The 26,830-nt window shown below is 39.9% G+C and overlaps 6 protein-coding genes across 10 annotated transcripts in view; 3 read left to right on the forward strand and 3 right to left on the reverse strand.

The window, feature by feature from the left end:
- Nucleotides 1–460: 460 nt before the first annotated feature.
- On the forward strand, nucleotides 461–5,609 carry meiob (meiosis specific with OB-fold). 2 transcript variants are annotated; one of them, XM_041974196.1, is made up of 13 exons: nucleotides 461–884; nucleotides 1,110–1,167; nucleotides 1,328–1,459; nucleotides 1,743–1,815; nucleotides 1,948–2,143; nucleotides 3,377–3,477; nucleotides 3,708–3,760; nucleotides 3,911–4,006; nucleotides 4,201–4,293; nucleotides 4,571–4,715; nucleotides 4,827–5,013; nucleotides 5,203–5,289; nucleotides 5,374–5,609. In XM_041974196.1, exons 1-13 carry the CDS (start codon nucleotides 828–830, stop codon nucleotides 5,485–5,487), a joined length of 1,392 nt encoding a protein of 463 aa, XP_041830130.1. In that variant the 5' UTR covers nucleotides 461–827; the 3' UTR covers nucleotides 5,488–5,609. The 2 variants fall into 2 exon arrangements, with proteins under 2 accessions (XP_041830130.1, XP_041830131.1); XM_041974197.1 differs by having other exon boundaries at nucleotides 3,923–4,006.
- An 834-nt stretch (nucleotides 5,610–6,443) lies between these two features.
- On the forward strand, nucleotides 6,444–9,422 carry mlst8 (MTOR associated protein, LST8 homolog (S. cerevisiae)). 2 transcript variants are annotated; one of them, XM_041974936.1, is made up of 9 exons: nucleotides 6,444–6,524; nucleotides 6,765–6,923; nucleotides 7,179–7,230; nucleotides 7,312–7,474; nucleotides 7,551–7,626; nucleotides 7,709–7,861; nucleotides 7,947–8,071; nucleotides 8,215–8,378; nucleotides 8,789–9,421. In XM_041974936.1, exons 2-9 carry the CDS (start codon nucleotides 6,795–6,797, stop codon nucleotides 8,905–8,907), a joined length of 981 nt encoding a protein of 326 aa, XP_041830870.1. In that variant the 5' UTR covers nucleotides 6,444–6,524; nucleotides 6,765–6,794; the 3' UTR covers nucleotides 8,908–9,421. The 2 variants fall into 2 exon arrangements, with proteins under 2 accessions (XP_041830870.1, XP_041830871.1); XM_041974937.1 differs by lacking the exon at nucleotides 6,444–6,524 and adding an exon at nucleotides 6,570–6,591 and having other exon boundaries at nucleotides 8,789–9,422.
- A 28-nt stretch (nucleotides 9,423–9,450) lies between these two features.
- On the reverse strand, nucleotides 9,451–12,954 carry bricd5 (BRICHOS domain containing 5). 2 transcript variants are annotated; one of them, XM_041974939.1, is made up of 6 exons: nucleotides 12,816–12,954; nucleotides 12,601–12,735; nucleotides 12,364–12,513; nucleotides 12,174–12,281; nucleotides 10,895–11,045; nucleotides 9,451–9,925 (listed from the first exon to the last, which is right to left on the reverse strand). In XM_041974939.1, the coding sequence occupies exons 1-6, from the start codon at nucleotides 12,867–12,869 to the stop codon at nucleotides 9,831–9,833; spliced, it is 693 nt and encodes a 230-aa protein (XP_041830873.1). In that variant the 5' UTR covers nucleotides 12,870–12,954; the 3' UTR covers nucleotides 9,451–9,830. The 2 variants fall into 2 exon arrangements, with proteins under 2 accessions (XP_041830873.1, XP_041830872.1); XM_041974938.1 differs by having other exon boundaries at nucleotides 10,895–11,048.
- Nucleotides 12,955–13,827: 873 nt separating this feature from the next.
- On the reverse strand, nucleotides 13,828–15,562 carry LOC121632511 (phosphoglycolate phosphatase). The gene is made up of 2 exons (XM_041974081.1): nucleotides 14,626–15,562; nucleotides 13,828–14,256 (listed from the first exon to the last, which is right to left on the reverse strand). The coding sequence occupies exons 1-2, from the start codon at nucleotides 15,218–15,220 to the stop codon at nucleotides 13,931–13,933; spliced, it is 921 nt and encodes a 306-aa protein (XP_041830015.1). The 5' UTR covers nucleotides 15,221–15,562; the 3' UTR covers nucleotides 13,828–13,930.
- Nucleotides 15,563–16,038: 476 nt separating this feature from the next.
- On the reverse strand, nucleotides 16,039–18,461 carry zdhhc4 (zinc finger DHHC-type palmitoyltransferase 4). Of its 2 annotated transcripts, none has more exons than XM_041974080.1 (7): nucleotides 18,139–18,461; nucleotides 17,898–18,027; nucleotides 17,695–17,768; nucleotides 17,438–17,532; nucleotides 16,901–17,026; nucleotides 16,524–16,768; nucleotides 16,039–16,429 (listed from the first exon to the last, which is right to left on the reverse strand). In XM_041974080.1, the coding sequence occupies exons 2-7, from the start codon at nucleotides 18,018–18,020 to the stop codon at nucleotides 16,130–16,132; spliced, it is 963 nt and encodes a 320-aa protein (XP_041830014.1). In that variant the 5' UTR covers nucleotides 18,021–18,027; nucleotides 18,139–18,461; the 3' UTR covers nucleotides 16,039–16,129. The 2 variants fall into 2 exon arrangements, with proteins under 2 accessions (XP_041830014.1, XP_041830013.1); XM_041974079.1 differs by having other exon boundaries at nucleotides 17,438–17,616; nucleotides 18,139–18,460.
- Nucleotides 18,462–18,547: 86 nt separating this feature from the next.
- Nucleotides 18,548–26,830, forward strand: part of grid2ipb (glutamate receptor, ionotropic, delta 2 (Grid2) interacting protein, b) — a 37,347-nt gene continuing 29,064 nt past the window's right edge. The window contains exons 1-5 of the mRNA XM_041974078.1: nucleotides 18,548–18,586; nucleotides 19,398–19,551; nucleotides 22,393–22,646; nucleotides 22,781–23,110; nucleotides 24,278–24,432. Of these exons, the coding sequence (XP_041830012.1) occupies nucleotides 22,401–22,646; nucleotides 22,781–23,110; nucleotides 24,278–24,432 (731 nt within the window). The 5' untranslated portion in view covers nucleotides 18,548–18,586; nucleotides 19,398–19,551; nucleotides 22,393–22,400. The remainder of the gene's footprint in view (nucleotides 18,587–19,397; nucleotides 19,552–22,392; nucleotides 22,647–22,780; nucleotides 23,111–24,277; nucleotides 24,433–26,830) is intronic.

The following is a 26,830-nucleotide window of genomic DNA, read 5'->3' on the forward strand; positions in this document are numbered from 1 at the left end:
AGAGATAGTTTCAATGTGGAGGATTCAAAATACATGGCTTGCGTACAAATAAAAGTAAGACTGTGTAAGAGTGAGTCAGTGTTTGACAAAGCCTCCAGGTTTTATTATTATTAGGCTTTTTAAAAATGATTATTCATTCATTCATTCATTCATTCATTTTTACTTCTGTGGGTTGTGTGTTCACCAATATTAATACTATTAAAATAATTTCACTATTGTGATTATTAAAATGTTCTGGTTATGATGCTGATAGTGATTTGTACAGTTTGTTCACAGATCATTAATATGAAAATACTCATTAAGGACATAAAACCATTTCTCATTTTGAGGGGTGAAAGAGAAATAGATGAGTATTTAAAAACATTAAAAACATTGACCTTCAATCGCAACAACGCTTTTAAATTGATAATTTCCAACAGTACTTGAAGGCAGCTTTCAAATTCTATCGCGTGCACATCTTTACCGCTAAAACGAGACGAGACGAGATTAGCACAGGTTAAAATCCACATAAAAAATATAGTTTATGGTTAATTATACCAGCATTATATCCTACGTTTGTTTTAACTGAACTTATTATTATTATTATCATTATTATTTTTACATTTGACACATACAAAAAAATAAATAACAGAAAAAATAAGCTTTACCACGAGCTAGCTGCTGAATAGAAATTGTTTAGCTAATGAACGTTTATGTTAGCTAATCTTGGGTGCTAGCTAGTTTTATAAATAGCAGAATATAAACAGATTTTAACCGTTGTATTTATTGAACTTTGTTGTACGGAGTTTGTAGGGGCAGTAAAAACAGAACTAGACTGGTCTAATGAAATGGCTACTCAGAACTGCATTGCCATCTCTGAGCTGCATCCCAACTTCTCTCATCCAGTGAGTTAACATTATTTTCATCTTTTTATAGTTTAATATAACTCCTTTATTGCTTATGCCCACATAAAATAAACGTTTAATAGTCTGGGATATTTCCTGCAGTGGCAGCTGTACACGGAGGTGACTGGGTGTACTTTCAGGCTTGTTTTTCTTTTAAATTAGGTTGAGTTATTGAAATGCCCGTTCATTTCAGTGTCACATACTGTCATTGTCCATGTTTTTCAGAAAGTGGTAGGCATAGTCATCGCAAAAACAGATGTCAGAAGCTTCCCGGACAGAAAAAGTTAGTACCATTTTCTTGTGTTCAATAGAAAAACTCTTCCAACAGCATTGCAACCTTGTGTGTTGTACACCAGCTCCCTCTCCTGGTGTTTACATCCTGTTTTTCTTTTACTACTGAGGCCAAATCACTAATTAAATCTTCATGGGTGCCTGAATTTTAGATATTGAGATAGAGCGATTCACTTTTGGCTTCACCATAAAGGACTCTCCTGACTTCTTCATCAATGTGACAGTGTGGGGAAGCGATGGGTATGTCAATGGGCATGCCAGCAGCTTCAGCATCAGTGACTGTGGTGAGTAGATCTTTTTCAGTCCCATAAAGGGAAAAAAAGAAATAAATGTGTGGGTTTTGAATGAAAATATTTTTAATATACCACAACGGTATTTTTAGATTGATATAAATATTAATGGTCAGCTTCAGCTTTGATGGATTTACATAACAGTTCCACTATGCTACACAGGTATAATAATATCTTTACATGTAAATATTACTGTATGTGAATTATGTTTGGGAACTTTCAAACTTGTTACTATTAATTATGTAGCTGAGCAAAATTATTTCCTGTATTTTTCCAGTCACTGTGGAGAATCCTTTAGTTTCCAGCAAAGATCCAGAGAAGGGAGACAAATTTTGCCCCACAACACCAAGGTAATTCATGTTTTTTGCTATATGGGACTCTTAGTCATAAAAAATAGGCAAACACACTGATGCTGTGTAAAATATGATGTAACTATGTGTAATTTCTATGTGTTTGAGTAAGGCTTCTGTCTGCTGTGTCAGCCACTACAGGCTGCTGGTAACGGAGGCTCATTCCCAGGTGTGTCTGTGCGCTGACATGGACACCATTGATAGGCTGCTGCCACTGATTCACCTGCCTGTTAAGGACTCCAGAGATTTCTACTCTCTGGGAGATATAGTGGCCAATGGACAAAAGCTGGATGGCACTGTAATTAATATACTGGCTGCAGTGAAAATGGTAGGGAATATTAAGCCTACAGTTACTTAATATGATTTAGTAATTGGTAAAGTTTATGTTTGTGTACATCTTTTGCTTTTATACATCAGTTTAAATATGTAACAGGGTCTTTCTTTACAAGATGTTAATTTGCATGTTTGTTGTGTAAAAATTTTATAAAAATTTTTACATTTTATAAAATTTTATAAACTTGTTTTAACTTTGAGGTTTTCAGTGTTTTCTAGAATGCATTCATGCATGCAAATTTTGACTTGAATTTTAACACGAATATCAGAATGTTAACAATAACAGGTCTGTTGTTCCCATTAAGCATTACAATTTCTCAACCGTTGTCTACCACTGATTTTAAAAGCCAATCAATGCAACATAAAGAGATTTTAAAAAATAAAGTAAAAATAGTTTTTGAGAGAGCAGAGAATAGCATTTGTTATAGTATTGTATCGTTGCCTTAAATCCTTTGTTTTCAGCTACAGTATATTGACTGAAACTCTGGCTTTAGCCAAGTCATAGTAACTAACATTTGTTTGGGTCTGCTTGCTTGTTTTATGTGAGATAAATGACAGCAGAACACTGTCAAGGTTGGAAATGCCAGGAAATATACATGCAGTTGAAACACTTAATTAGTAATGAGATGATTTACATGTGAAAACCAAGATCAAGCTATTTTCACAGTTTTCCTGTTGGGAATGAAATATTTAGTGTGGGCTATACAGTACTGTATGTTCAGAGGAAAGAAAATCAAATGACTTGCATCGATTTTTGGACAGCCATGATGCAATTTTGATTTTAAGATCAGAATAAAAAGGAATCACATGTGGTGAGCATCAAGCTTCAGCTGGATGAACATGAAAGCACCGACTGAACTGACAGCTGCCACCTCGCTCCTGCAAGGTTTCGGTGTCATTTGGTATGATGATGTTCAAGCCAGGTTTCAATACTTCAAAATCATCATGACATGTTTTTTTGGTTTTTTTTCTTTAGTCAGAATAACCTACAGAGGGTTTACAAATTACAGAAAAAACTTGAAAAGCAAATCCAGAGTCATCACAAGTAAAATCCGGTGTTCACTTTTTTAATTTAATTTCATAAATCTCCCTTTTTTATGTCCCTGACATTGTCTCCATCGCCACAAAAATGAGTAATTAGCTTGAAATATAGCAACAATAGCTCAACAAAACGGTTCAGTGACTACTGTGAGTGACTGGATTAATGTGATTTTGTTTGCATTTTTAGATTGGAGAGGCGAAGCAGTTCACCACTTCAGACGGACGCAAAGGCCAGCGTCTGGAACTGAAGCTTTTTGATGATTCTGTCTCTTCCTTTCCCCTCATCTGGTGTGTCACACTCATTTATTAACACAGAAAATGAGCAAAGGTTCATCACTTTTGTTGCTTTTGGTCCATGTTCCACATTTAATGCCTTTTGGATCGACGCCATATATTTTTAAAATTACTGACAAGTTTACTTTGGTAACACAATGCTTTAGATTAACCCGCTGGACTGCATGTGTGTTTGATTTTCATTGCTTTCCCCTGAGTGACTCTGACCTCTGTTTTACTCACAGCTGGGACAAGGAGGCCATTCAGCTCATGCAAACTTTGGTAGCCAGAGAGACGGGTAAGCTAGCAGCTGCTGCTCATTCTCAGACACAGAACAAGTCATTATTTAACTGTCATCCCTGCTGTGGTTGTGGATGCATGAGATGTGATCGCTTGTTCATGTTTTCTAACTTTAATGTTGTTTGAACTTTTATTCTCGGCTTCTAAGTGCTCTTCATAGCAGATGCGAAGATTAGTTTTGACAGTTTCCGTGGCGCTATGGTGGCGACTTTTATTTCAAAAAGCATCGTTACTGTCAATCCTGGTAAGTGAAGAAGTAAAGAAAAAACTCTAATAGAGCCAACTTTGTGTAGTTAATTAAAAACAAGCTTAAAATGCTGTTTTTGGATCCAACTGACCAGATATGGTGTGCAGTGCATGAATAAAAATATCCCCCTCTCACTGAGCAAGAGGAATATTTTTAAATACCCACAAATGTCAATCATCATTTGTTCTCAGACACCAGAGAGGCCAGCTTGCTGTTCAGCTATGCGAAAGAAGTGTCCGAGTCTGGAGCTCTGGATCTAGATGAGGCCTCTGGGGACCTGACTGGTGGCTTTTCTTCTCGTTCTTATTAGAAATCACAACTTGCTGCATCTTGGTCCAGTTTAAATTAAGCCCTTACAACTTCTTATTTCCCCACTTTTCCTTTTCTCTGTTTAATGTTAAAGAGTTAAATCTGTGTTAACTCTGAGAACTCTTTGTTTTGTTAGGATTTGTTTTTAATAAAACATGTCATATATTCTGACAGTATAATTCTGTGTAGCCTGTTTCTTTAAAAAAAAAAAAAGAAACAGACAAACATTTGCTGCTGCTTTCGTCCCTGCAGTGGATTCCATCACTGACGTGTACACGGTGAACCAGCTGAAACAGAAAGCCAAAGAGCATCCTGAGGCTTTCTTTGGCATCACATTCAGCTTCATCTCTAAGCTCAACCTTGACTCATCTGTTTCAAAAGTTATCAAAACACGGTGGTACGTTCATACATAGAGTAGCATTGAATTATTACTATCTGTGTCGTCATTTACTGACACTCTAAACTGCAGCCGTTACTTTTGATCTTTCTTCATTTTCTTCTGCCTCAGCTCCAGATGTAAGTTCCAGGTGACTGAGGACATGCAGAGCTGCAGTAACCAGCTGTGTCCAGGGAAGGATCAGGCTTTTTCAGGCAGCGCAGACTTTGACTTGCTGCTGGATTTCACAGACCACACAGGCACCCTGCAGGCCTGCAGCCTCAGAGGTCCAGTGGCAGAGCAGACGCTGGGCTGCACAGTCAGTATCTCTTCAAAGAGCAATAGTTATTCAACCTTGCTTCTGATTTTAACACACTGTGGCTACTGTATGCAGAGATTCATACAGGGCATGTTGAAATACCACACTTCTGTATCTCTTTGTGTTGTTAGGTTTTATATATGGTTTTTATTAGAAAGTTAAAATTTCAGGCCTCTTAATCTGCTGCAGACAGAGGAGTTTACCAGTTTGACTGGCGAGCAGCTGACGGCACTGAAGTGGAGATTTCTTTTGGAAAGATGCAAGATATATGTGAAGGTACTGTAGCCTTTAATTGTGTGCTCGGAGAGGTTACAATGAGTAAGAAAAGGGAATATTACAAGATTTTATAATGTTTCACAGATCCTCCCCTCTACAAAGATGAAGAGTGGGATCAGGGGGATGATCCTGGCCTGCTCATTGGCTGATCCTGGAGAAGTGAAAAAGCACATGTCTGCCCTGTTGCAGCAACTTTGATCAGCAGGCAGACAGAGAAATGCATCTGTTCCATTTATGTTCTTAATCTGTTCTGACTGAGGTGTAAACCTTTATGGATGTAATCTTTGAGTTCTGTAGATTCATCTTTCCAAAACCTTATTTATTTAACTTATTTATCTTACTGTATTTATTTAAAAACATATTTATTATTTAAAATTATTTAATAAAATTCTTTAAAAACAGTATTATGTGTTAAACTTCCTCTTGTGTTAGTTTTCTGTTTCTGTCTCTTGTGTTAATGGGTCGGTTTTGACCCGTGTTTTAATTAAGCTGTAAAATACACAAAAACAATGACCTATCATCCAATTTCTTTCTTATCTCTTGCTTACCTTGTCAGGCTTCCTTAGTCATGAAAATATTGATTTTAATGTTTCAATAAAAAGATGGTAAAATGAACCTAAGAAGAAGAATATAAATAAAAGGTTGTTGTGTTACCTGGCTGTTACTGAAGAGAATTAGAACACATTTCTTAATTAAATTTTCTCAATTTATTTTTCCTTTTTAATTTCTATAGTAATTTCTATGGAGTAATAGGTCACTTTTTACCCACATACATTTGCTTCAAGAAAAAGGCCAAAAGGTTTTTCTCAGCACTTTTTTTCAGTTTCTTGAAGCAAGGATGCCTCTTTTTACTGACATTGGCATAAGTAGTTCAAAACATGTCTTGAAGTCACAGCAAACCTTGTGATTTGTGGTGTCATTCTGATGATGCAGCAGCTGACCTGCCATGTGCATCATGATGTTACCATCTTTGGATTTGAATCTTTCCAATGCGTAAATGTTTTTTTCGAATGGTGGAATTTTTATATGAACATTTTAATAAAGAATATACTTAATCTAATTTCTGGATGTTGCCTGGGAAAGCATAATACAAGAACTTCGATTAACACTTGTAGTAACTACGCACCGGCAGATGGCAGTAGTACACTAATTGTCAAAGCGGAACTCTTGAAGGCCATTTTTATGTTGCTGAGGACGTTTTACGGAGACGTACTTATTAGTTGAAGATTTACAAGGTAATGTAAACATAAGATTTGTCTCATTTGCAAGACCACTGTAAGACTACGTTGTTAAAGTAACGAGGTGCACTTAACGAAATCAGTGAAGCAGAACCATTAACTGTCTGTGTTACAAATATCATATGTTAAGTTAGCTTCTCCTGCTAATGCTAACCTGTTTGTTGTTTTGCTAGTTAAAAACAATCCCTAAATTTGGGTTATTGATATTAAATGAGCATATTCTATATTTCCACACAGTCTGTTTTCCTTGGCGACAAGCAGTCTAACATGAATGTGAACCAGGGGACGGTGGGCAGCGACCCGGTCATTCTAGCCACGGCTGGATACGACCACACTGTCCGTTTCTGGCAGGCCCACAGCGGGATCTGCACCAGGACAGTCCAGCATCAGGACTCTGTATCTTTACTGTGACTGACACATACGCTGCCGCGATATGAGTAACCTGACAGCTCATTTTTAAATTTTTATGACATGGGTCGTCTGTTTTAAAGCTTGAATAGTGTCAAAACAGCTTGTTTACAAATGAATGGCATCATCTCTACAATTGATCTCTTTGCATTTAAGTACAAGTAAGGAGTTGATCATGTTTATAGTGGACTGAGAATTATTACAAAAACAACATCAGTCTAATTTCTTAACATTTGCTTCCAGCAAGTAAATTCACTAGAGGTCACACCTGACCGAAGCATGATTGCAGCTGCAGGTTGGTCTTTCTTTAAATTTGTTATATTATTGTTGCTACGTATATATTCTCACTGAGTTTACATTCAGCTTTTATTTGCAGGTTATCAGCATATACGCATGTATGACCTGAACTCCAACAACCCAAACCCTGTAATTAACTATGATGGAGTCAGCAAGAACATCACATCTGTTGGCTTTCATGAAGATGGACGCTGGATGTACACAGGAGGAGAGGACTGCATGGCTCGTATATGGGACCTAAGGTAATACAAAGCAGGCTCATTGTTCTGTCAGCTTGGTGAGCAACAAACTAAACCGTTATCCCTGCTTTTCATTTAGGTCAAGAAATCTGCAGTGTCAGAGGATCTTTCAAGTAAATGCTCCAATCAACTGTGTGTGTCTACATCCCAACCAGGTAAGGCTGGCTGTTGCTGGACGTTTTATTGTTGCTACTACCATAAATTGTCAGTATACTTTAAATGTTATCTGTTTTCCAGGCAGAGCTAATTGTTGGAGACCAGAGTGGAGTGATCCATATCTGGGATCTGAAAACTGACCACAATGAACAGCTGATTCCAGAGCCAGAGGTCTCAGTCAACTCTGTTCACATAGACCCAGACGCCAGTTATATGGCAGCAGTCAACAGCTCGGTCAGTAATCAAAAGCAGAGAAAATGTCAGTAAAAACATCCAGATTGTTAGACTCCTTTGTTTGTGTGGGTTTTCTCTTTAACAGGGGAACTGTTATGTGTGGAACCTTGCTGGAGGCATGGGAGATGAAGTGACTCAGCTCATTCCCAAGACTAAAATCCCTGCACACAAACGCTACTCCCTACGCTGCAAGTTCAGCCCGGACTCCACGTTAGTACCCCTCCCTCCCTGTCCAAGATGCTGAAAAAACCTGCTTCAGCTTCCGCTGTGTGAAAGCTTTACATTTGGGTTGATACAGTGTCAGTTTAACAGCAGTTTCTGCTCTGATGTTTCACATTTGTCATCATCTCCAGACTACTGGCCACCTGCTCAGCAGACCAGACCTGTAAGATCTGGCGGACGTCCAATTTCTCACTGATGACAGAGCTGAGCATCAAGAGCAACAATCCTGGAGAGACGTCCAGAGGTTGGATGTGGGACTGCGCTTTCTCCGGAGACTCCCAGTATATCGTTACCGGTCTGTACATGAGCCTGGGAAAGGGGTTATCACTGCTTCACATCAGTTTACTTACACATTTTATAGTCAGATCTAGTAATTAACTTGAGTATTATCTCACTTTAGCACCCTTAAACAGCTCTTATATCCACTTTTAGAGTGATGTAGCTAGCCTTTCTAGACAGGTTATTATATCTTTGAAATATTAGATAAGAAGGAAGCATAAATTTATCTCATTAAAGATGCTACTCGGGATCTGCAACAATCTGTAAAAAGAAGATTTTCTCTACTTACTCACACAAAAGAAGACTTGTTTCAATAAACAGTGTTGTATAATTATTTTTAGCTTTTTAAACAACTTTAGGTAAAAATTTGTATCCCTGTTTGGAATTTTCCCTATGGAAATTAATACATCTCATTTCTTTCTTCAGCATCTTCAGACAACCTTGCACGCCTGTGGTGCGTGGAGACGGGCGAGATCAAGAGGGAATACAGCGGCCACCAGAAGGCTGTGGTGTGTCTGGCCTTTAATGACAGCGTGCTCGGCTGAAACAGAAGTAGAGGGGCTGCAGAGAAGTGGCAACCATACAAAGTCAATGAACTCTTTGAAGAATGTGTCTTGGTTGTGAGAAGACGTGCGAGTATCTGCATAAGTGGGAATCCTTGGAAATTTTCTCTGGAGTGATGGCCTTGTTTTGGAATATTGCAGCTTTTTCTTCTCAAAGCCTGTAAGTATTCAGCTGAACAACAAGGCCAAGGCTAAAAAAAAATCAGCATTAAAGTCGATCTTAAAGAGCCGAGCAGCTTTCAGCATCTAAGCCAGGCTGAACAGTTTCAATGTCTGTTTTTCAGAGCATTTAATAAATCAAAAGGACCACATTCACAATAACTGCAGACTCAATTATCTGTGTGCTTTATATACTTCCTAGAATAATCTTTATGCACAGCTAATTTGTAAAGTGCACTGTTCCTGATGATCCATGTGGAGAAGGAAGAGTTATGATTAAATTATGTACAGAAAAATCAAAGCTTTCATTGTGAATCTCCATCCTTTTCCAGACTATTAATTGGAAGTCTTGGCCAAAAATACACACATTGCTTGTTTTATTGTATATAAAAATCACAAAAGGAACGGTTACACATAATTACACTGCAGGCATGTCCAAACAAAAAAGGGATCTTTCTTCTGTAATCTCTGAAGTGTGCCACCAGAGAGGGTATTATACATGAAAAGAGTGACGATGGGGATTTGGAGATAACTCTGACAGCCTGTCTCCATTTCTTCCCTCTCTCGGAAGGATGGAAACTGACTGGAGGGGTTGGCTGCTTCACTGGTTTACTGGCGGCTGTATGGCACAAAGGAAACAGTCAAAGCTGACTTTTGTTCTGCTTTTTTCTTTTCTTGAAAAGGGAAAAGAAAAAAGACAACTTTGTTTCCATGATCGTTTCGCTGGGAGGACACATAGAAAACAGTCACTCAGGCAGGTAGTAGAAACACACAGACACACAGATGTTGCTGGGAAAGCAGATGTCGATGCAGAAGTAGACCAGCCTCTGTTTGCCTGGGCCTGAAACAGAGAGACCATCGTGACTCACATGGTGGAAATTTTGTTCTTAACAGGAGAAAACGTTAAATTTATTCAAAACTTCAATCTCATGAAGTGTTTTGACGCATCAGCTCTGAGAAATTAGTTATATTTTTTGTAAATAAACTTTTTCATGACATTTTTCTTGCAAAATTTTCAAATGACGCCATGTATGATTTCAAATTAGTCTAACAAGTCTTTAGTATTTACACTACACGTCCTAAAAGATTACAAAGTAGCACCAGCCTGGCGTGCACCTCCGAGTGATGTAGATGGTGTCTTTTCAGCCTGAGAAAAGGTCACATACGTCATAGATCAGAGTTGGGTTTCAGCCTGACATGTTGTTTCGTTATGGAGCTGCCTCTGCTCTAAAGACTTTCCTCATGCAGGCTGTAACTAATTATTCCTTGTGTTAATTAAGGCCATGTATTCATCATTGATTCTTTAAATCACCTGGTGTTTATGTAAAATGTCAGAATGCAGATGAAACTCAAGCCCCCCTGTATTTAGTCACCTCTGAGGTGTGTGCACACAAGTTGTATGAAAGCACTCTGACATTTCTACTAGGGTTGAATTAATTATTTAGCTATTTTAATTAGGTATGGTGTTATTTCAGGTCCTCCTGAGGATTTGCTGCAAACAGTCAGTTGTGTTTTAGACCAAAGAATTAACTGAAGATTTCTTTTTGGCTTCTGAGGAAATAAACTGGGAATTTTTCATTGTTTTCAGGCTCCCCCCACACACAAGTTAAATAAGCGATTTCAGTAAATCATACCTTGATTCTTTAAATGCAAGGTAAATGCAATTTAACTGTAAATACAAATGGCAAATCTCTGGAAAAGCCCAGAATAATGCAAAGTGATGTCACACAACAGCTGTGCTTAGTTGTGTTAAACAGAAGTTACTCAGACAAGACAGTCAGTTTGTTTATAGTCAAAGCAGTTTTCTCACCATCAGCCCTCCGGGTCCAGTGGACAGACCTGTTCTTACACAGAGTCTGGAGAGGCTCCCCCAGCGAGGACGCGTTCACCTGACTGGCTTCCAGCACTCCCAGGAACTCCATCTGCCTCTCTGTCTCATTACCAGAAAGCTGAAACTGGCTCTGCTGAACAGAATATTGTTGTATCAAAATCTACAACAGAGTATCATCTTCTGCAGAACATTTTGAGCTTGTATTTCAGACTGAAAGGAATCATATTTAACTTATGAATGAAGAAGAAAAAAAAAAACAAGATGGAAACTCAAGCTGCTGTTGGAAACATGGCTGCTCATTTGCGCTCTTATTCATCACAAAGATGGCCTGTAATTGCCCCACTTACACATCTGATTGGCTTAGATAGTGATCCACTTTAAGTGCTGTTCCACTGGAGTGTAACAAACCAAGGGGACCATTGTGCCTCAAAGCAGAATTACTATCCCACGTATGATAGATTAAATGACCACAACAGGAGCTGTACGAGACATGTGACACCACAAGACGGAATCACAAAAAACGCTGAGATGATCAACTGCAGCTTTTGATGTGTGGAAATGAAGCATTGTGCAAAAAAAAGATAAGAAACAGAGCTGCATCTCAGTTTACCTGCAAGGACCCACATCTCGCAGACTCTGTTTAACCACAGCTGGGTCAGTTCTCCTCAGACTGTCAAACCATAATTAATAAAATCAGCCAACTCAAATCATATCCTGAGGGTAGCAGGACTCTGTTCTGAGCTGATAGAGCATTTACGCCAAGACTAGAGATCTAGCTACTTGCTACAGGCAGATACACATTAGGCTCTTTGAATGCATCAACCTGTATTTTAATCCAAAAGAGGCACCTTAAAAGCCAAAGAGCCCTCACACAGAGTGACCATTGTGCCCCCATGTAGGGCTCAGGCTTTGCGGCTGTGGCTTCGTGTAAAAAGATCCTTAGCACGCTGAGGGGGCTGAAGGGATCGGATATGCTGAGGAATTCAGCCATGGAGGCGGAAGAGGGACACTATAAGGCACTTTAAGCTTCACTTCTTGTGTGGTACTGCAAGGGAGTCTAGGAAAACCTATGAATCCCAGCAGGTCTTAGCTTAGAGTTACAGCCTGGATAAAGATATGACTCAGAAATGCTGGTTCACACATTAGTGAGGCTGCAGGCTTTAGAGCCACCTGGCAAAGGTAGAAGGGCAACTTTCTTCTTAGTGTGCTTTGATGTCTGGCATAGAGGAAACTTGGTTATCTATAGCATTCCTTTTACCTTGTGTGTTGACCCACGGAGGAGGGAGTTCACATTGTCATAGTCTGGCTGCTCCATTGTTCGTAGGAAGCAGCTGTCCTGGTCAACAGGTTTGTAACAGATCAAACCCTGAAACACATATTTTCCATCTCAACATACAGGCCAGATCTAAGTGGGCATTATCATGCAGTGCACACCAGTCTGGACATACATGTCTCACATCGAAGAGCACAGTGGACGTCTGGTTTGTGGATGAGGTCACAACAAGTGTGACTAGGTCGTTCTGCTGGTCCACTACGGCTGACTGGTTTATTAGAGCGCCGTGCTGGTCTGAAGCCGTGATTCTCACAATCTGTAATGACTATAGAAACAAGACTGATCAATTCATGCAGGGTTAAGGTCAGAGATAGCAGGTTCAGGGTAGCGTGAGTAATGAGCGCATCATTACCTGAGAGTGAAGCTGAGAAAGTCCAAGATGCCCCGCCAACCCAAGGGCAACTATGACAAGGAGAAGGGCAGAAAGGCTGAACCAGAATGCTTTGTGGGAGAAGTGGGACCGAGGGGTTGCATCAGGGCCCCCATCCTGACAATAAATAAATAAATAAAAATCTGTCCAGTCATAAACAAAAAATCCTGCCTCAGTCAGAAGCTGCAGCTGCTTACCGTGCACTGTACCTCCTCCAAACAGTTCTCTGAACGCTTCCAGCACCTCACCATCCTGTGTCCCTTGCTCCCTTCTCGCAGCTATCGACATGGAGCTGTGGTCATCACCAGCACTGACTGAGACTCCGTACACCTGGTCACTTTTCTTTCTTGTCCCCTGCACACCTCCCCCTTCCTCTTCCCCACCTCCTCTGTACGTTTCCCTCTCAACACTCACCCCACTTTATACAAAACTCAGAACCTTGCCAAACTTAATTTTCAACTTTTATCTTCCCTGAAATTTCCTTCCTTTCCCCGAGCCCACCTAATAATGTGTAATGCGTCGCTTTAATATGAGCCAGCTTTTCCATAATTTCTTAAACAAGAGGGGAGCTGGCTGCCCCCCCCCCCCAGTCTAGACAATGGACAAAGGAGGTGAGGCAGGCGCAGCGTGGAAAACCTCTCTCATCAGACGAGAGGTGATACGTGTATGGAACTGCTGCTGTGTCCAGCCGATGAAAGCCCAAGGTGACTTTAAGCATGGGACCTTTACAGGAACTTCCCTTTAAAGTTGAAGCAAAAGAGGGTAGATGTTCAAATTTGTGAAAATACATGCTTTTTATTATGGATGTGAGCACGGCTTTCATTGATTCTGGAAGTACAGTCTGTTCGGAAATATCAGTAAACATTCCTGCCACACTGAAAGACACAAAAGACAGAAACAACTGTAAACCTGGACAAATATTACCACACTGGGGAAACTTTTTCTCTGCTTACTTCCCTTGTTGAGTTTAACTTGTAGTTGCTTAAGACAAGATTGCATCAGACAGACTAAGGACCAGTAAAGCAGACTAAACACTTCAAATGATTAAATACACTGAAACAATACTGATTATTATTATTTTCATTTATATCACTCTTAAATTAACTTCTTTAAATAAAATCTGGATAGGGTCTCTAGAGTCTTTGTCTTGTCACACAGAAGCAGCCAACTGCTTGGTTGTGACTTTGTTAAGAAATGATTTTAATCATATTAAAAACATTCCCTTTTATTACAAATGAGCCTGTGGCATGTGAGCAGCTACACACGTCATGGTTGTAGCAGCTAGAAAATTATGTAGCCACAATTCTCAGTCTCATCCCTGTAGAGCTGGAAGGAGGTCTGCGATGCTCTCCACGTAATAATCCGGCACCATCCCCTGCCTCTCGACACTACCGCTCTGCTGATGGCCCTCAGCGTCTGCGACAGTGCTGACCCCCGTCAGGGTGAGAAGGGTCTTCAGGCCGCAGTTGGAGCCCAGCATGATGTCAGTATCCAGACGGTCCCCAACCATAAGGCAGCGGCCCCGTTCCAGACCAAACTGGGAGGCTACACAGTCAAACATGAAGTGGTTGGGTTTGCCCACAGTCTGGGCCTGACGCTGGGCCGCGGTCTCAACAGCCTGCAGCAGGCAGCCTGTACCTGAGGAGCAGAATGTGAAGGGAGTATTTATGTTCTTTTCTCCAAAGATTGCTCATTATACTAAAGCTTCAAAAATTTCAAGTATATAAAAGGTGATTTTGAATTGAACATAAAGCACAAGGGACTTTTATGAGCACACATTATATATATATATATATATATATATATATATAGTTTTGCTTTTCAGCAAGTAAACCAATATACTATATTCAGATAAAACAATCTCAGTGACATATATTTATACAGTTACATTAAGGATCTGATACTGTTTAAGAATTTAATAGAATTTCTTGATCTGAAAGAGTCAGTTATGAGTAACTACCAGTGTTACTCAGCTTAAAGTGAGTCAGGTGAAGTGTGCATCTCTACCTGGGACAGCCTTGCCTCCCTCCAAAGGCAGCCTGTTGTCTCTATTAGTTCCCACAAACAGACAGTCCTGGTGGATCAAGTACTGCAGGGCTCGGTTCAGCTTCATGTAACTGAAGTGTTCGTCGAAACCGACCACCACCGCCTTCACCTCGGGGTCCAGAGGCACGCTGGCCCAGTCGATCTGCTTACCGGAGATGTGGTCAGGTCCCAACCCGGTCTGCTGGATCCCTATGGTCTCCAGCTCCTGCTTCATAGCGTTGCTTCCTATTAGGTAGACTTTCCCCTCCAGCTTGCAGACCGTCTTCAGGTACATGGCGCAGCAGTATGCGGTCCCGAAGACCTCCTCTTCTGTCACATTGAAACCTAACGCTGACATCTTATCCGCGTACATCTTCCTCGTCTTGGTGCTGTTGTTGGTGACGAAGAAGACTTTCTTGCCATTCTCCTTGAGTAGGTTTATGACTTGGGGAGCTCCGGGAATGGCTTGATCCCCGCGCCAGATGACCCCATCGCAGTCAAAGAGGATGCTGTCAACAGAGTCCAGCAGCTGCTTCACCAGCGCCCCGCTTAGCCGTGAGCATTTTGACCCAGACATCAGGAAACTACAGAAACGTTAGTCGCCGTTTGATTTAAAAACTTAAACTGAATACTAATACGGCAGGCGTCGTTACGACGTTGTTTTCTACCACCAAAAACCCGCAAACGTTACGGTTAATGTACGACAAAGACACGTTTAGTCGAGTTCTTGTGGTAGTCTAAAACTGATTCAGACGAGCGTTTCCGTTAAATATGTGCGGTGTTGAAACTCATCTGATAACAAATGTGACCTTCTGTAGACTGTTGCAGCATTTCAACGAGAACTTCCGCACCGGCATAAAGTGACAGGAGCCACATCATAAAAAGTCCGGACAACTTCCGGCGCAGCTCCTGTCACTAACCCGTTCCACAAGCTGGTGCGTTAAAAGGCTCCCAAACTTAATTTCAAGCTAAAACCTCAAGGGAAAAGACTGTGATAAAACTTTTATAAATTCGTCTTACCAAAGAAAGTCTTTCGCCAATGACAAAAAAAAGAAAAAGAAAAATGTCATTCTAATTGTTGTTAGTAAGTGTTGTCTCACATTATCCCAAGCAAATAAATCAAACCTTTAAAAGTCTCAAGTACTGCTTCTTCTGTTGCCTTTACTAATTGAAGACTCTTAAAATCTACACATCTTAAATGTACAAAGTCCAGTCTATTTTAGCAAAGGACCTTTGACATAGCTGATATAATATTGTAAAAGAAAAATAGTATTAGATAGGGAAATTCACTCTTTTGTGCATTCAACTGCCAGATACCAGATGACTAAAATAATCAGTGCTGATCTTACATTTACATAATCAGTAAACAAACATCACCTTGTGAGAAGCAGAAACTCAAAGATATCAAAAACACTTTATTTTCTCATTAGTAGTGAATGTAACCAGTCGACACAAAAGGCACCTTTTTTCCCTTTTCACCCCTTTTTCAGTTGTCCTTTTTCCGAACAGCCTGTGGAGGAAAAAAAATCTCTCCCAGGTTTCGGAGAAGTCCTCGGCTGTAGTAGTATCTTTTTGAGTGGTCTGGGACGGGGTTGCAAAGATGATCAGCAATTGCAGCTGGATGGCAGTGTTGACAAAAATAACCTCGACTTTTGTACCACTCATTGGAGGTCTGGTTGACAATACCCAGGTAAGAATGGAACAGGGCGTAACCCGCCAGGAGGAAGAAGACAAAGACCAGGAAGCCCAGCATGAAGACAATTCGGGGGAAGGTCAGAAAGAGATGCTGGAGAGGCAGAAGGAGAGGGTAGGGGCTCAATTTAACATTATATAAATACATCTACAGGATATTTATGCAATATTCAGATTGTTAGTAGTACCTGTACAACAAACAGAGGCCCAGCTGGCTGCTGCTGGCCATAGTCATCTATATAACTGGCTCTTAAGAGCCCAGAGCGCAGCACAGCATGAAGAAGCATGTCTCCTGTCAGCAGGGCAATGTCACCTGCCATGAGGCATACGCTGAAGAGGTAAAGCAGGAAGTAGTGTGTATTCTGAGCACCAATGCAGTTGTTAACCCAAACACAGTGGTGGTCGAAACGCTGGACACACCTGTCGCAGACCCCTGAAGAGCAGACAGTGTTTACAATCAGCACTAAAATATATATTTTCCCCTTGTCTGAATTCTAAAACACACTCACTTAATACACTCACATGGACAACACCAGGAAAAAGAATTTAGTTAAGATGTACTCACTGCAGTGTTTGGAGCGAGCTGGTTTGACAAGCTGGCAGGTTGGACAGGAGACTCCAGGGTGAAACAGTCTCCCGTCGTATGAATAGACGTGCAGCTGGCTAGAGAATTTGCTCTTTGTCACTGTGCCTGATGGGTGGTGAGACGAGAAGGTATGGAAAAAAAATGCTGGGTTAAACAAGAAGAAATTAAGACTCAATGTGATTTGTTTTATCAGCCAAATAACCTGCTATCTACTACCTTGAAATCTATATAATAAAAGGGCTAAAAAGCCAGCAACAAAGTAGTGCAGTCACACTTGAAGAGTACTGTACATAGAATGGGTTGTACATGACATTTGGGAACATTATACATGGGTGATGAGAATTTTAAGGTAAATTATACAGGAATTCAGTCATATAAACAGAGTAAACCAAAAATAACTGGAGAAAATAGCACAATCTCTAGGTAGAGTACAAAAAGCCATACAAGACTCCCATTTCAAACCATTCTGCCTTAAAGATCTGCTTGAATATACTCAAAATATGGAATAAAATTAACCTGGATCTGTCTTTATGCAGCGGTAAAATAAGAAGGTCTTGACCACCAGAAGGATGTAAGGCACAGACAAGCTAGTCAAAGTAGTGTCCATCTCCCTGCAGAAACCAAACACTTCAAAGGTGAACTCTGCATACACAGCTCCCTCCAGCAGTATGTGCAGATAGATGAACATGTTGTTCCTGTAATCATAAAGATATTACACAGTATGAAGGTGAATGAAATTAAACCAGACATACTGTTTGGTTTTGAAAACAAACCTTTGATGAAACAGCCTGTGCAAAGTCGACTGTGAAAACCTTTGAAGCCACTGTGGTGTAAATAATGCGATTACCTGTGAAGAAAGAAAAAAAATGCAGTGTACAGCTGTAAAAAGCATAATACTGTCTCTCAGTTGTGTAAAACTGACCCAACAGCGCCACTCAATGTTGGTTTTGATTGAGTACACTAAAATACATCTTACCTTTGTTACATAGTTCAACAATTTATTAAAGGGGCTGTGTTGCTGACCTGAGTATTTGCAGACTAGAAATATACAGGTCAGCACCACCCCAACGTAGATTCCAAACAAAGTAAGAAAGTCCATGTTTCACCTGGCAGCATAACATAGAGACAAACAGGTGTTTGCTACAAAGCCAGCAAACGGATTTAAAAAAATTAAATGCTTAACGAAACACTTTTTAATGTTTTTAGTTTTAACATACCGATGACTGTTAAGCTAAAAAGGAAAAGCGTGGTTAAAGTTTTCTAAAAGTGTCACAAATGAATAACAAACGTTAGCATGCTAACTTCAAACTCAAATGCGCCGCTTCTAAACGCCTCATTTGATAAAGAAAAAAAACTTCCTGAAGCAATATCTTAGGTTCTCCTTAACTTAATCTCTACTCGAGGTAAGACATAACTGCCTTTTGGTTTTTATTTGTCATTAACACTGTTGGGTTGGTTGCTAGCTTTATTTTGCTCCACGCCCGTCTTCTTCATCCGTAAACACTGCTACTTCCTTAGCATCGATGTAGCTTCATGCTAACAACTGATGGGTTGAGACTGAACGCAGCTGCAATGAGGATGGGGAGAGGGTGACATCATCATCATCGTCATCATCAAACTGTGCGCTAAAACAAATACAAACTGAAAACTGAACACATTAAAAGGGTAAGATAAGATTAGTTTGAATTATGTGTAATTAGTGTGGGATGTCAATAAAAGATCATATAATTATTGCTAATGACAGAACAACGATGATGAAGAAGTTACCCATGTCATGCCCTGATGATTTTGTGGGCTGATAACAAACGTGGATCATGACTGAAAATCATCCTCTGCTTTTGAATGGATGATTTCCAGAAAGTATTAGACTAGAGAAAATGTTTTTACATTAATTTGACATTTCTTTTCATAGTGCAGTTTCTAATGCATTGGTGGCTACAACAACAAAATGTTCACTAAGCATTATTTTCCTACGAATAAAGTATAATTGAAGCCACTGTGTCCCCATCCGGATAAGTAAAACATGCATTAGATCTATGCTAATGTTGTGTTATTAGACAACCAGTCCATAGAGTGCTTCAAAGAAAGCAAGAACAATTGCAGTGTTTGTAGACTAAAGATGGTACTGGCAATGCTTTGCCATAATATATGTGGTATGTGTGTCTTTAATTTGAAAATATTGCTGCACCCGAGGCCAGTGGAAACTCAGATGAAAACACATTTATGTCTGGAATAATTTAGGCCATAGACAGCTACTATCTATTCACATTTGTGCTTGACATTTGAAGTAATTTAAATCCCCATCTTTATCCCTACATGTTAGTAATCCTTGCACACTTTACCTTTAAACTTTAATCTGGATCCACATGAAAGCTATTTTAAAACCACACATCTCTGAAATTATCTCAAATGAAATTCTGACCTCAGTGCTGACACGAAAAACTAACTTAGTGTGTTCTTCTTTCTTCTGTCTCAGTCATCCAGATCAACACACAATGCAGCGAGCATCACAAGACACCTGTTGGATCTGGTTGCGGACATGGCCCTGCACTCATGTTTCAGCTCTGAGAGCAAGAGAGGCGAGCATCACTCGGACTGTATGTGCACATTCATGGATGCTGTATGAAAAGGTACCAGATGTGGTGTTGGGTTGGGGTTTTTATGTGCTGCATGGTGTGTTAATGATTTTATATTTTCATATACTGGAAAGGTTTTATGTCACAGTGATATGACTGTATTTTCAGTGACAGTTTAGTAGTGAGAAGTGTATTTAGATAGTTTTCCAGGTTTGCTTGTCGTAAAAGTTTCTTGTTTGTTTGCTGTTTGTCATCTTGTCCCACAGGATTTGTGGTTTTAAGTATATAAGAAAACTTGCACTGAACTCTGTGTGTATTAAGATACAGCCATTTATGTTAAATTATTCAGTGTGTACCAAACCGTTGTTCCTTATTGTGTGTTTGTCCACAAATGACGTTTACACTCCAACCATTTCACCTGCAGTCTTCCTCAGTTATTTCTGTTCAGCTGTAAGAAATTAACATTTTATGTATTTATAGTCGCATATTTATAACTTGATTTTAAAAGGGAATATGGCATGTAAATAATATCAAAACCTGAGCAACTTGTTGCCAGGGGGTGAAGGAGACATCACCTCTCTGTCTCAATCATTTCTGGTTTAAATAAAATCAGTAACATTTAGTGTTGTGGCAGGAATAGTTGCAGTGGCCACGCAGGCTCCAGAATGAATAAAGACACAGAGCATTAGTCAGGACAACCAAACAGTGAATTTGAGCATTTAAATGCTAATATGTCATTGTTTCACAGCAGTTATGTTATAAAGCAGAAATAAGAGTGTGTATGTTTTTTGTTTTTGTTTTTTTGTTTGTTTTTTTTACTTTGTTAGCAAAATTGCTAACTTTGCTTGCTTTATTAAAGTTAGCATAGCTGCTAAGTTTGCTTTCTTCTTTGAAGTTAGCAAAGTTGTTGCTAACTTTACTTGCTTTATTAAAGTTAGCAAAGTTGCTAAGATTGCTTTTTTACTTAAGTTAACAAAGTTGCTCATCTGTTTGCTTAAATTTACAAAGTTAGCAACTTTGCTATATTAATAAACTTAGCAAGGTTGTTAATTTGCTTGCTTTATCGGAAGTTAGCAAAGTTTCTAATTTTCTTGCTTTATTAAAGTTAGCTAAGTTGCTAATTGGCAGTAACTAATCAATTCTGCTGGATGAATGAAATTTAATTTGATCCTCAAGTGCAGGACATTTCCATGCGTAACACTGAATTTGAGATAAAGTGGCAGAGTTTTGAATCAATCACAACATATTTGCATGCAAACAGCAATGTCTGAGGGAGAGTACAATGATTTTTGAATGTGAAAAATCTCAAACTCATAAATGCTTCTTTCTTATATGTTTGCATCCGTTTTGTGTAGTCAGCCTACAGTCTAAATGCATTGTTATTGAACTACAGCTCTTATGATATGACATTCTTCCACAAGAGTCAGTTTACATATCATCAAGGGAGGACAGCATGTATCCCTCTTGTATTAATGACAGAGGGGGTGGAGGAGAGCTGAAGATTCAGCTGATAATCCTACTAATCCTGCAGGCTAAAGTCTTAAATTGCCCCTGCACCCTCTCAGTGGGCTGAACATTTGAGTGCGGTTACACACACTGACACGCAGAATTCCAGGCAAGCAGATGCTCCAATTAGTACTCATCAGGCTTCCTTGCATCGACGCAGAGTGATTCTGGGCCAGGAGCGGTCCCTCGGAGAGCCACCTAGCCAAAAGAAGGAGGAGGAGGAAAAGACACATTGGTGTATTTATAGAAAAATGAGGCCTCACAATACCCTTTTTGGAGACAGAATTATTAAGGAACCGAGGTGCGCGGGTGCACGCGTCCCAGTTTTCTGGTTAACAGTGTGCAAGCAGGCTAGCCCAAGGATGAATCAGGGATGAGACACTGGACCAACTCCTTGACACACTCACAGAGAGACTGCACTTGCTTTTCAGTGCAAACTCACCCTTTGCTCATGAGGAAGCTGCTGTGGCTTCCTTTCTTGTTTGACTTTGGGGTTGTGGGAGTTTTGCCTTTTTTCACGTTGTATTTGAGAGGTCACAGGGGATAACAGCCTGCTAGCAGGCCACCTGCAATTTCACAAGCAAGATGAAGAAGTTTTTGCAAAACAAAAAGGGCAGGTACTCTTTTCGGCAGAGCAAACGGGGCTCACGGTATCCATCTAAAGATTTCTGTAAGTCTTTTATCTGCTTCGTCCACTGTGTGAATCCTGCTGAGCTGAGGCTGTGGAGCATATCATGCACCTTCAGCTGAGTTAAAAATAAAAACCTGTTAATCTGTTTGTAATATTAGAAACTGTTTTTAAAAAAAAACTGACAAATTTGGGTTATTCTGTTGTAATGTTGAGCTCAAAGTGTCTTTACATTAGTAATTTTACTCTATGTGGATATAATTCAGTAATTTTTCCTCTCATGTATCTGATTAAGGAACTCCAGCAGCCAGTTAATGTTTTCTTTTTCTCTATTTCATAATTAACATTCAACAGGAAAGACTTGGATATGTGCTAACCGAGAAGAAAAATAGCTGGAGGAACTTTTGTCTTTTCAGCTAATTAAGGTCACAATCTCTGCAATGCCTTTATCTGATTGGCTGCAATTGAGTTTATGAACCAGGTCAGGGAGCGCAGAGTGTGTCACGGTTCAGGGTAGAGGGTTATGAATCTGCACTTGATAGTACAACTAGAGACACGGGACATGGCAGGAGCAAGGAGACAGGGAACTGCATCAAACTGAATACTTTGAAAGAGTATAGTTACAACGTATTGGTTATTTGCTATGGAGTTAGATTTGAATACCTGGGCTGCAAGGGGTAAGTGTTTGCATTTCCTTAGCTTGTTGTCTCATAACCCTCCACCTTCTTAAGTTCTTGGAATTTTCTTTTTCTTTCATCAAGTCCTCAGCATGCCCTCATCCAACCAAGGATGGCCAGAGGATTTTGGCTTCCAGCTGGGTGGAAGTGGACCCTGTTACATATTGTCTGTGGAGGAAGGCAGCAGCGCTCACCTGGCAGGGTTGCAGGCAGGGGACCAGGTCCTGGAGATCGAGGGCCATAATGTGTCAACTCTGGCTCCGCAAGCAGTCATCGCCATTGCCCAGACTCAGAAGAACATCCCTCCCAGCATCGGAGTCGTGTCCCGCATACAGCAGGTCTTATAGCTCTGGAATCTAATACAGCTGTACTAAATATATATGTTGTGTAATCCCTGTGTAATTGTTCAGTAATCTAAAGCAGCAGGTCTTCACTGATGTCTGTTTTGATTTTGTTTTTTAATTTTGTACAGATGGACATCATACCAGGTCCAGATGGTCGTTTTGGGTTTACCATCGTGGGAGACTGCCCTCTGTTGGTGGAGGACTGCTCTCCGTGTTCCCCAGCTGGACGTGCAGGTCTGAGGGCCGGGGATTATGTCATGGAGGTGAATGGCATCCCTGTCAGGCAGCACGAGATGGCCGCATCGCTAATAAAGGCTTCACAGGGCAGGACGCTTCGTCTTGGGGTCCTGTGTCTCGGTCCGAGGCAGAAGCACAGCATCAGTATAGAGGAAAGCCACATTGGAGGAGACAGAGCAAGACTTGACCGCAAGCACAAGGCTCTGGAGTTCAACAGGAAGGTACTTTTGAGTTGAGCTGCTGTGATCCATCAATTTGTGTTTAAACATGACTTTTTTTCTTTTTTTTTAATCAACAGTAACAACAAATTTTAGTTTTTTATGTCATTGCATGTCAATTCTCAAGATTCTGAAGTGGATCTGCCTTAATAGGATTAAAGGTGATATCAAGCGTTTCTGTGGAGCCATATTCAGCTTTTTAAATGGGATTGCAACAGTTTATGAACCAGTAAAATATTCTTTATTTCTGTATGAATTTGACTTAAAGCATTATGAGATTTCAACAACAAATCTTTATCTTCAAGAAGATGAACCTAGCCTATTTGAGCAGAGGCAAAAATATTTTACTTGGTTATTTATTAATTGTATGACTACACATATATCCTGGCAGATTCCTTCAGAGTTCATGGGCACAATTCAGAAATCATTGTTCCAATAATGATACCAATATGTCTTGGCCCAAAGCAGGCCCAAGCCATGATGCTACCACCACCGTGTTTCACAGCTGGAATAAGGCTCTCAAACTGAGTGCAGTGTTTTCTATAGCTTCTCAGTTAAACCCAAGAGTTGGTCTCATCTGTCTGAGGAGTCAACCTACTAATCAAGCCATGAACACCATTGTCTTTCAGTTTTCCCCTGATGGCTCCCAGAACATTTATACAAGCTTATTAAAAAGAGGTGATTAGTTACTTATAAGCTGCCTCAGGTTCCTTTATGACCATGAAGACTGTTTTACACGCTGGTCTTTAAGTGATCTTTGTTGACTGATCACTCCTACGGAGAATACTCTTGAATTTCTGTGTGACTGTAAATTGGTGGAGTCAAAACTCTTTAAAGATGGTCTTAAGAAAAATTCCAAGCCCGATGAGCAATAAAAATTAATTTTATAATGTCCTTTCTGTACAAATATGCACGTCAACAAACACAGTGTAAAGGCCAGGCTTCAATTTATCCTTCAAATAAACTTCTAATCCTAATTAACTCAGGTTCATGTATTTTTACCAGCCACACGTGTAACATTGGCACATTGTCTGTAATGAATAAGTGGCCAAGTTGACTTCTTTTTATCTCCACTAAGTGAAACTCGGATGATATTCATAGAAATATTTAAGCTCCATTATCCCTCATATTGACTACTGATGCTGTTATTTTTTTCATCATCTCCATCAGGTTGACCAGATTTTAGGCGACGAGCCCGAAGTGAAAGAGAAACTCTTTGCTGTGCTGAAGCAGTACGCAGCAGAGAAGAGAGTTGAGTGGTTGGCCTCGGTGCTGCCAGAAATACTCACCACTGATGAGCATCGACAGCTCATCTCCAGCATCAGGTAGGAGCCAGAGCTCTTCACTCACTGGGTGACACAGCAGTGAGTAAAACATGATTATATAACCTGAAAGTTCTGATTTTTAGTGTTTTTCTGGTGGACCTGCCTTGCCTGTTATCTGGCTCTGTTTTTTGTGTTGGACAGTGTTGTAAAGTTTGCCTGATGCCAGTCAGAATTGTTGGATTTATTACTTGTGTGATTTCAGTCCGTCAACTTAAATGTCTGAAAACAGGGAAAAAGTCTAAATTCTGCCCAAAATAAATCACTCTCAAGCTTTAATCCAGTTAAATAAGACCCAAAACATCCACCTTTGCAGATTGCACAGTACATCTTGCAGTTTTTGTACTATTTAGATCATCTTTTTTTTCCCTCATTAATATCAGTGTGAGTGAAAACTCTAAAATAATCTGACCATAAGCTGGATTTCTTTTGAAAGGTCTCACCAATTGCTAGACAATCCAGAGTAACCCACCAAGCTGCTTTAAGCATCTTCAACAGGAGTAAAATTGAAACACTTAACTGTCATCAAGTGGCACTGTCATCAATAAAATGAAGCCTGGCAGTGTGAACTGCATTCCCAGCATGAAGTTCTCTGTGATGGTGAGCCACACACAGATTTAGCTGAGCACTGCCTTCATGGAAACCTTATTTAATAGTGATGGCCCCTTCAAGTAAATAAAGAAATAAAACCAAGTAAAAGTTTTTTTTTATAAGTATGCTGCAGAATCTTCCTATAAATCAGAAAAATGCTAAATAACACACTAGGAATAACTGTTGTGGTAGCTAGAGTACTGTGCTGACTTATGGGCCAAAACTGACCAGCATTAGTGCCTTTTTTCTGGATCCCCAGACGATTTGTCCACAAACAACCAGAGCCAATCAACCCTTTTATTATCTGTCTGTGCTGGCTTCCTCCTTCACTACTACTACACCACTTTCATCTCTGTTTAGGTCTAATAATACACTGAAAGAAGGATTTCCATCATTGTGAGATAAGATATTTTTTATTGCCTGAAATGACGTGAGTGGATTACCTGCTCCAGCATAACAACTTCATTGGTTCTTGTAAAGTGCAGAACATTCCTATCTGCACCAATAACAACATTAATACAGTTTATGTTTTCCAACCCCCACCCATCTTACACTTCTCTCTCTCTCTCTCTCTCTCTCTCTCTCTCTCTCTCACACACACACACACACATGGGGTTTTTGTGATTTCATTCTTTTTCCACTCAGAGAACGGACAGCTCTCTGCTCCGTCTGTAAGCTGACAGTTTTACCTTTACATACAGAAACAATAGCTCCCACAGCATCTTAAACTCATCTGAGAGGATAAGTCCACTACGCTGCTTAGTGCTCAGTTGTAAGTGGCGTTATTTATGCATCTGTTTAGTTGATTTGAAAGCGGTGGGTGACAGCTAAAAAGATGAATTGTCTTGGGTGAGTTGACCTCCCTGTTCCTTTTTTGTTTTTTGCTTTTTTTGTTGTTGTTGTTTATTTATTTTTTAGTTTGTGGTTTTTCTTTAAACCTGTTTTGCACAGCCCTGCTGCAGGTTGATCATGTCTGTGGTTTTGGAGGTGAGTGAGGTTTGACATCTGAAGTGTTTTTGTTTCTATTGTTGTTCACACTCATTAGCACTTAATTTGGCAAATCTGTCAATAAATTGTATGTTAACACAAAAAGCTAATCAACCAATCACATAGCAGCAACTCAAAACATTTAGACATGGCACTGCTGTCGGGCACAAATCTCCTATGTCCAAAACTGATATTTTTTAAGCAATGAATAAAACTTTATCGTTTTGTATAATTGGACATAATGTCACCAAACCTGGTATTGTGTTTTACATCATATATCTTTGGTTAAATATTTGTAAAACTACAGGCAGACATAAAGGGTGACCATAGTACTGATTTATGAAGAAAAAAAAATTATGAATTTTGGAGATAGGAGGTTTTTGCCTGACAGCAGCGCATGCTCTACATAGACATGGTCACATGATCAGTATTTCATCCTGTTTTGTATCAACAGTTTAGGCTACTGGTGTAATGGTGTGGGGGATCTTTTCTTTGGCATATTATCTTGGGACAGTTGTTACCAATAAGCATTATTTAAACACCACAGCCAACCTGAGTATTGTTGCTCACCATGTCCATCCTTTTAATGCATTTTGTCACAAAAGTGGATCGGTTGGGTGTGTGTGTGTGTGTGTGTGTGTGTGTGTGTGTGTGTGTGTGTGTGTGTGTGTGTGTGTGTGTGTGTGTGTGTGTGTGTGCTTGGTCCTTTAGTCCACATAATAAGAATGTAGTAAAAATAGGATTTTGTCATCTTAAAAACACCAGAGGTTGTCCATTTCTCTCTCTTTTGCCAGGATGAAGGTGCTGATGCATGCTTTTATTT

Source organism: Melanotaenia boesemani, chromosome 21, assembly GCF_017639745.1.
Source record: "Melanotaenia boesemani isolate fMelBoe1 chromosome 21, fMelBoe1.pri, whole genome shotgun sequence".
Taxonomy (NCBI): domain Eukaryota; kingdom Metazoa; phylum Chordata; class Actinopteri; order Atheriniformes; family Melanotaeniidae; genus Melanotaenia; species Melanotaenia boesemani.

Bases quoted from the DNA above. Each gene is read 5' to 3' on its own strand.
- meiob (XM_041974196.1), top strand. From the start codon at position 828: ATGGCTACTCAGAACTGCATTGCCATCTCTGAGCTGCATCCCAACTTC. The intron at 885-1,109 runs GTGAGTTAACAT...CATGTTTTTCAG, and splicing joins ATCCCAACTTCTCTCATCCA to AAAGTGGTAGGCATAGTCAT. The intron at 3,761-3,910 runs GTAAGCTAGCAG...TCGGCTTCTAAG, and splicing joins TTTGGTAGCCAGAGAGACGG to TGCTCTTCATAGCAGATGCG.
- mlst8 (XM_041974936.1), top strand. From the start codon at position 6,795: ATGAATGTGAACCAGGGGACGGTGGGCAGCGACCCGGTCATTCTAGCC. The intron at 7,627-7,708 runs GTAAGGCTGGCT...TCTGTTTTCCAG, and splicing joins TGTGTCTACATCCCAACCAG to GCAGAGCTAATTGTTGGAGA. The intron at 7,862-7,946 runs GTCAGTAATCAA...TCTCTTTAACAG, and splicing joins TGGCAGCAGTCAACAGCTCG to GGGAACTGTTATGTGTGGAA.
- bricd5 (XM_041974938.1), bottom strand. From the start codon at position 12,869: ATGGTGAGGTGCTGGAAGCGTTCAGAGAACTGTTTGGAGGAGGTACAG. The intron at 12,282-12,363 runs GTATGTCCAGAC...TATGTGTTTCAG, and splicing joins TGCTCTTCGATGTGAGACAT to GGTTTGATCTGTTACAAACC. The intron at 11,049-12,173 runs GTAAAAGGAATG...TATTCTGTTCAG, and splicing joins TCCGTGGGTCAACACACAAG to CAGAGCCAGTTTCAGCTTTC.
- LOC121632511 (XM_041974081.1), bottom strand. From the start codon at position 15,220: ATGTCTGGGTCAAAATGCTCACGGCTAAGCGGGGCGCTGGTGAAGCAG. The intron at 14,257-14,625 runs GTAGAGATGCAC...TCTGCTCCTCAG, and splicing joins GGGAGGCAAGGCTGTCCCAG to GTACAGGCTGCCTGCTGCAG.
- zdhhc4 (XM_041974079.1), bottom strand. From the start codon at position 18,020: ATGGACTTTCTTACTTTGTTTGGAATCTACGTTGGGGTGGTGCTGACC. The intron at 17,769-17,897 runs GTAAGATGTATT...CTTTCTTCACAG, and splicing joins TGTTGAACTATGTAACAAAG to GTAATCGCATTATTTACACC. The intron at 16,769-16,900 runs GTGAGTACATCT...TCTGCTCTTCAG, and splicing joins AGCTCGCTCCAAACACTGCA to GGGTCTGCGACAGGTGTGTC.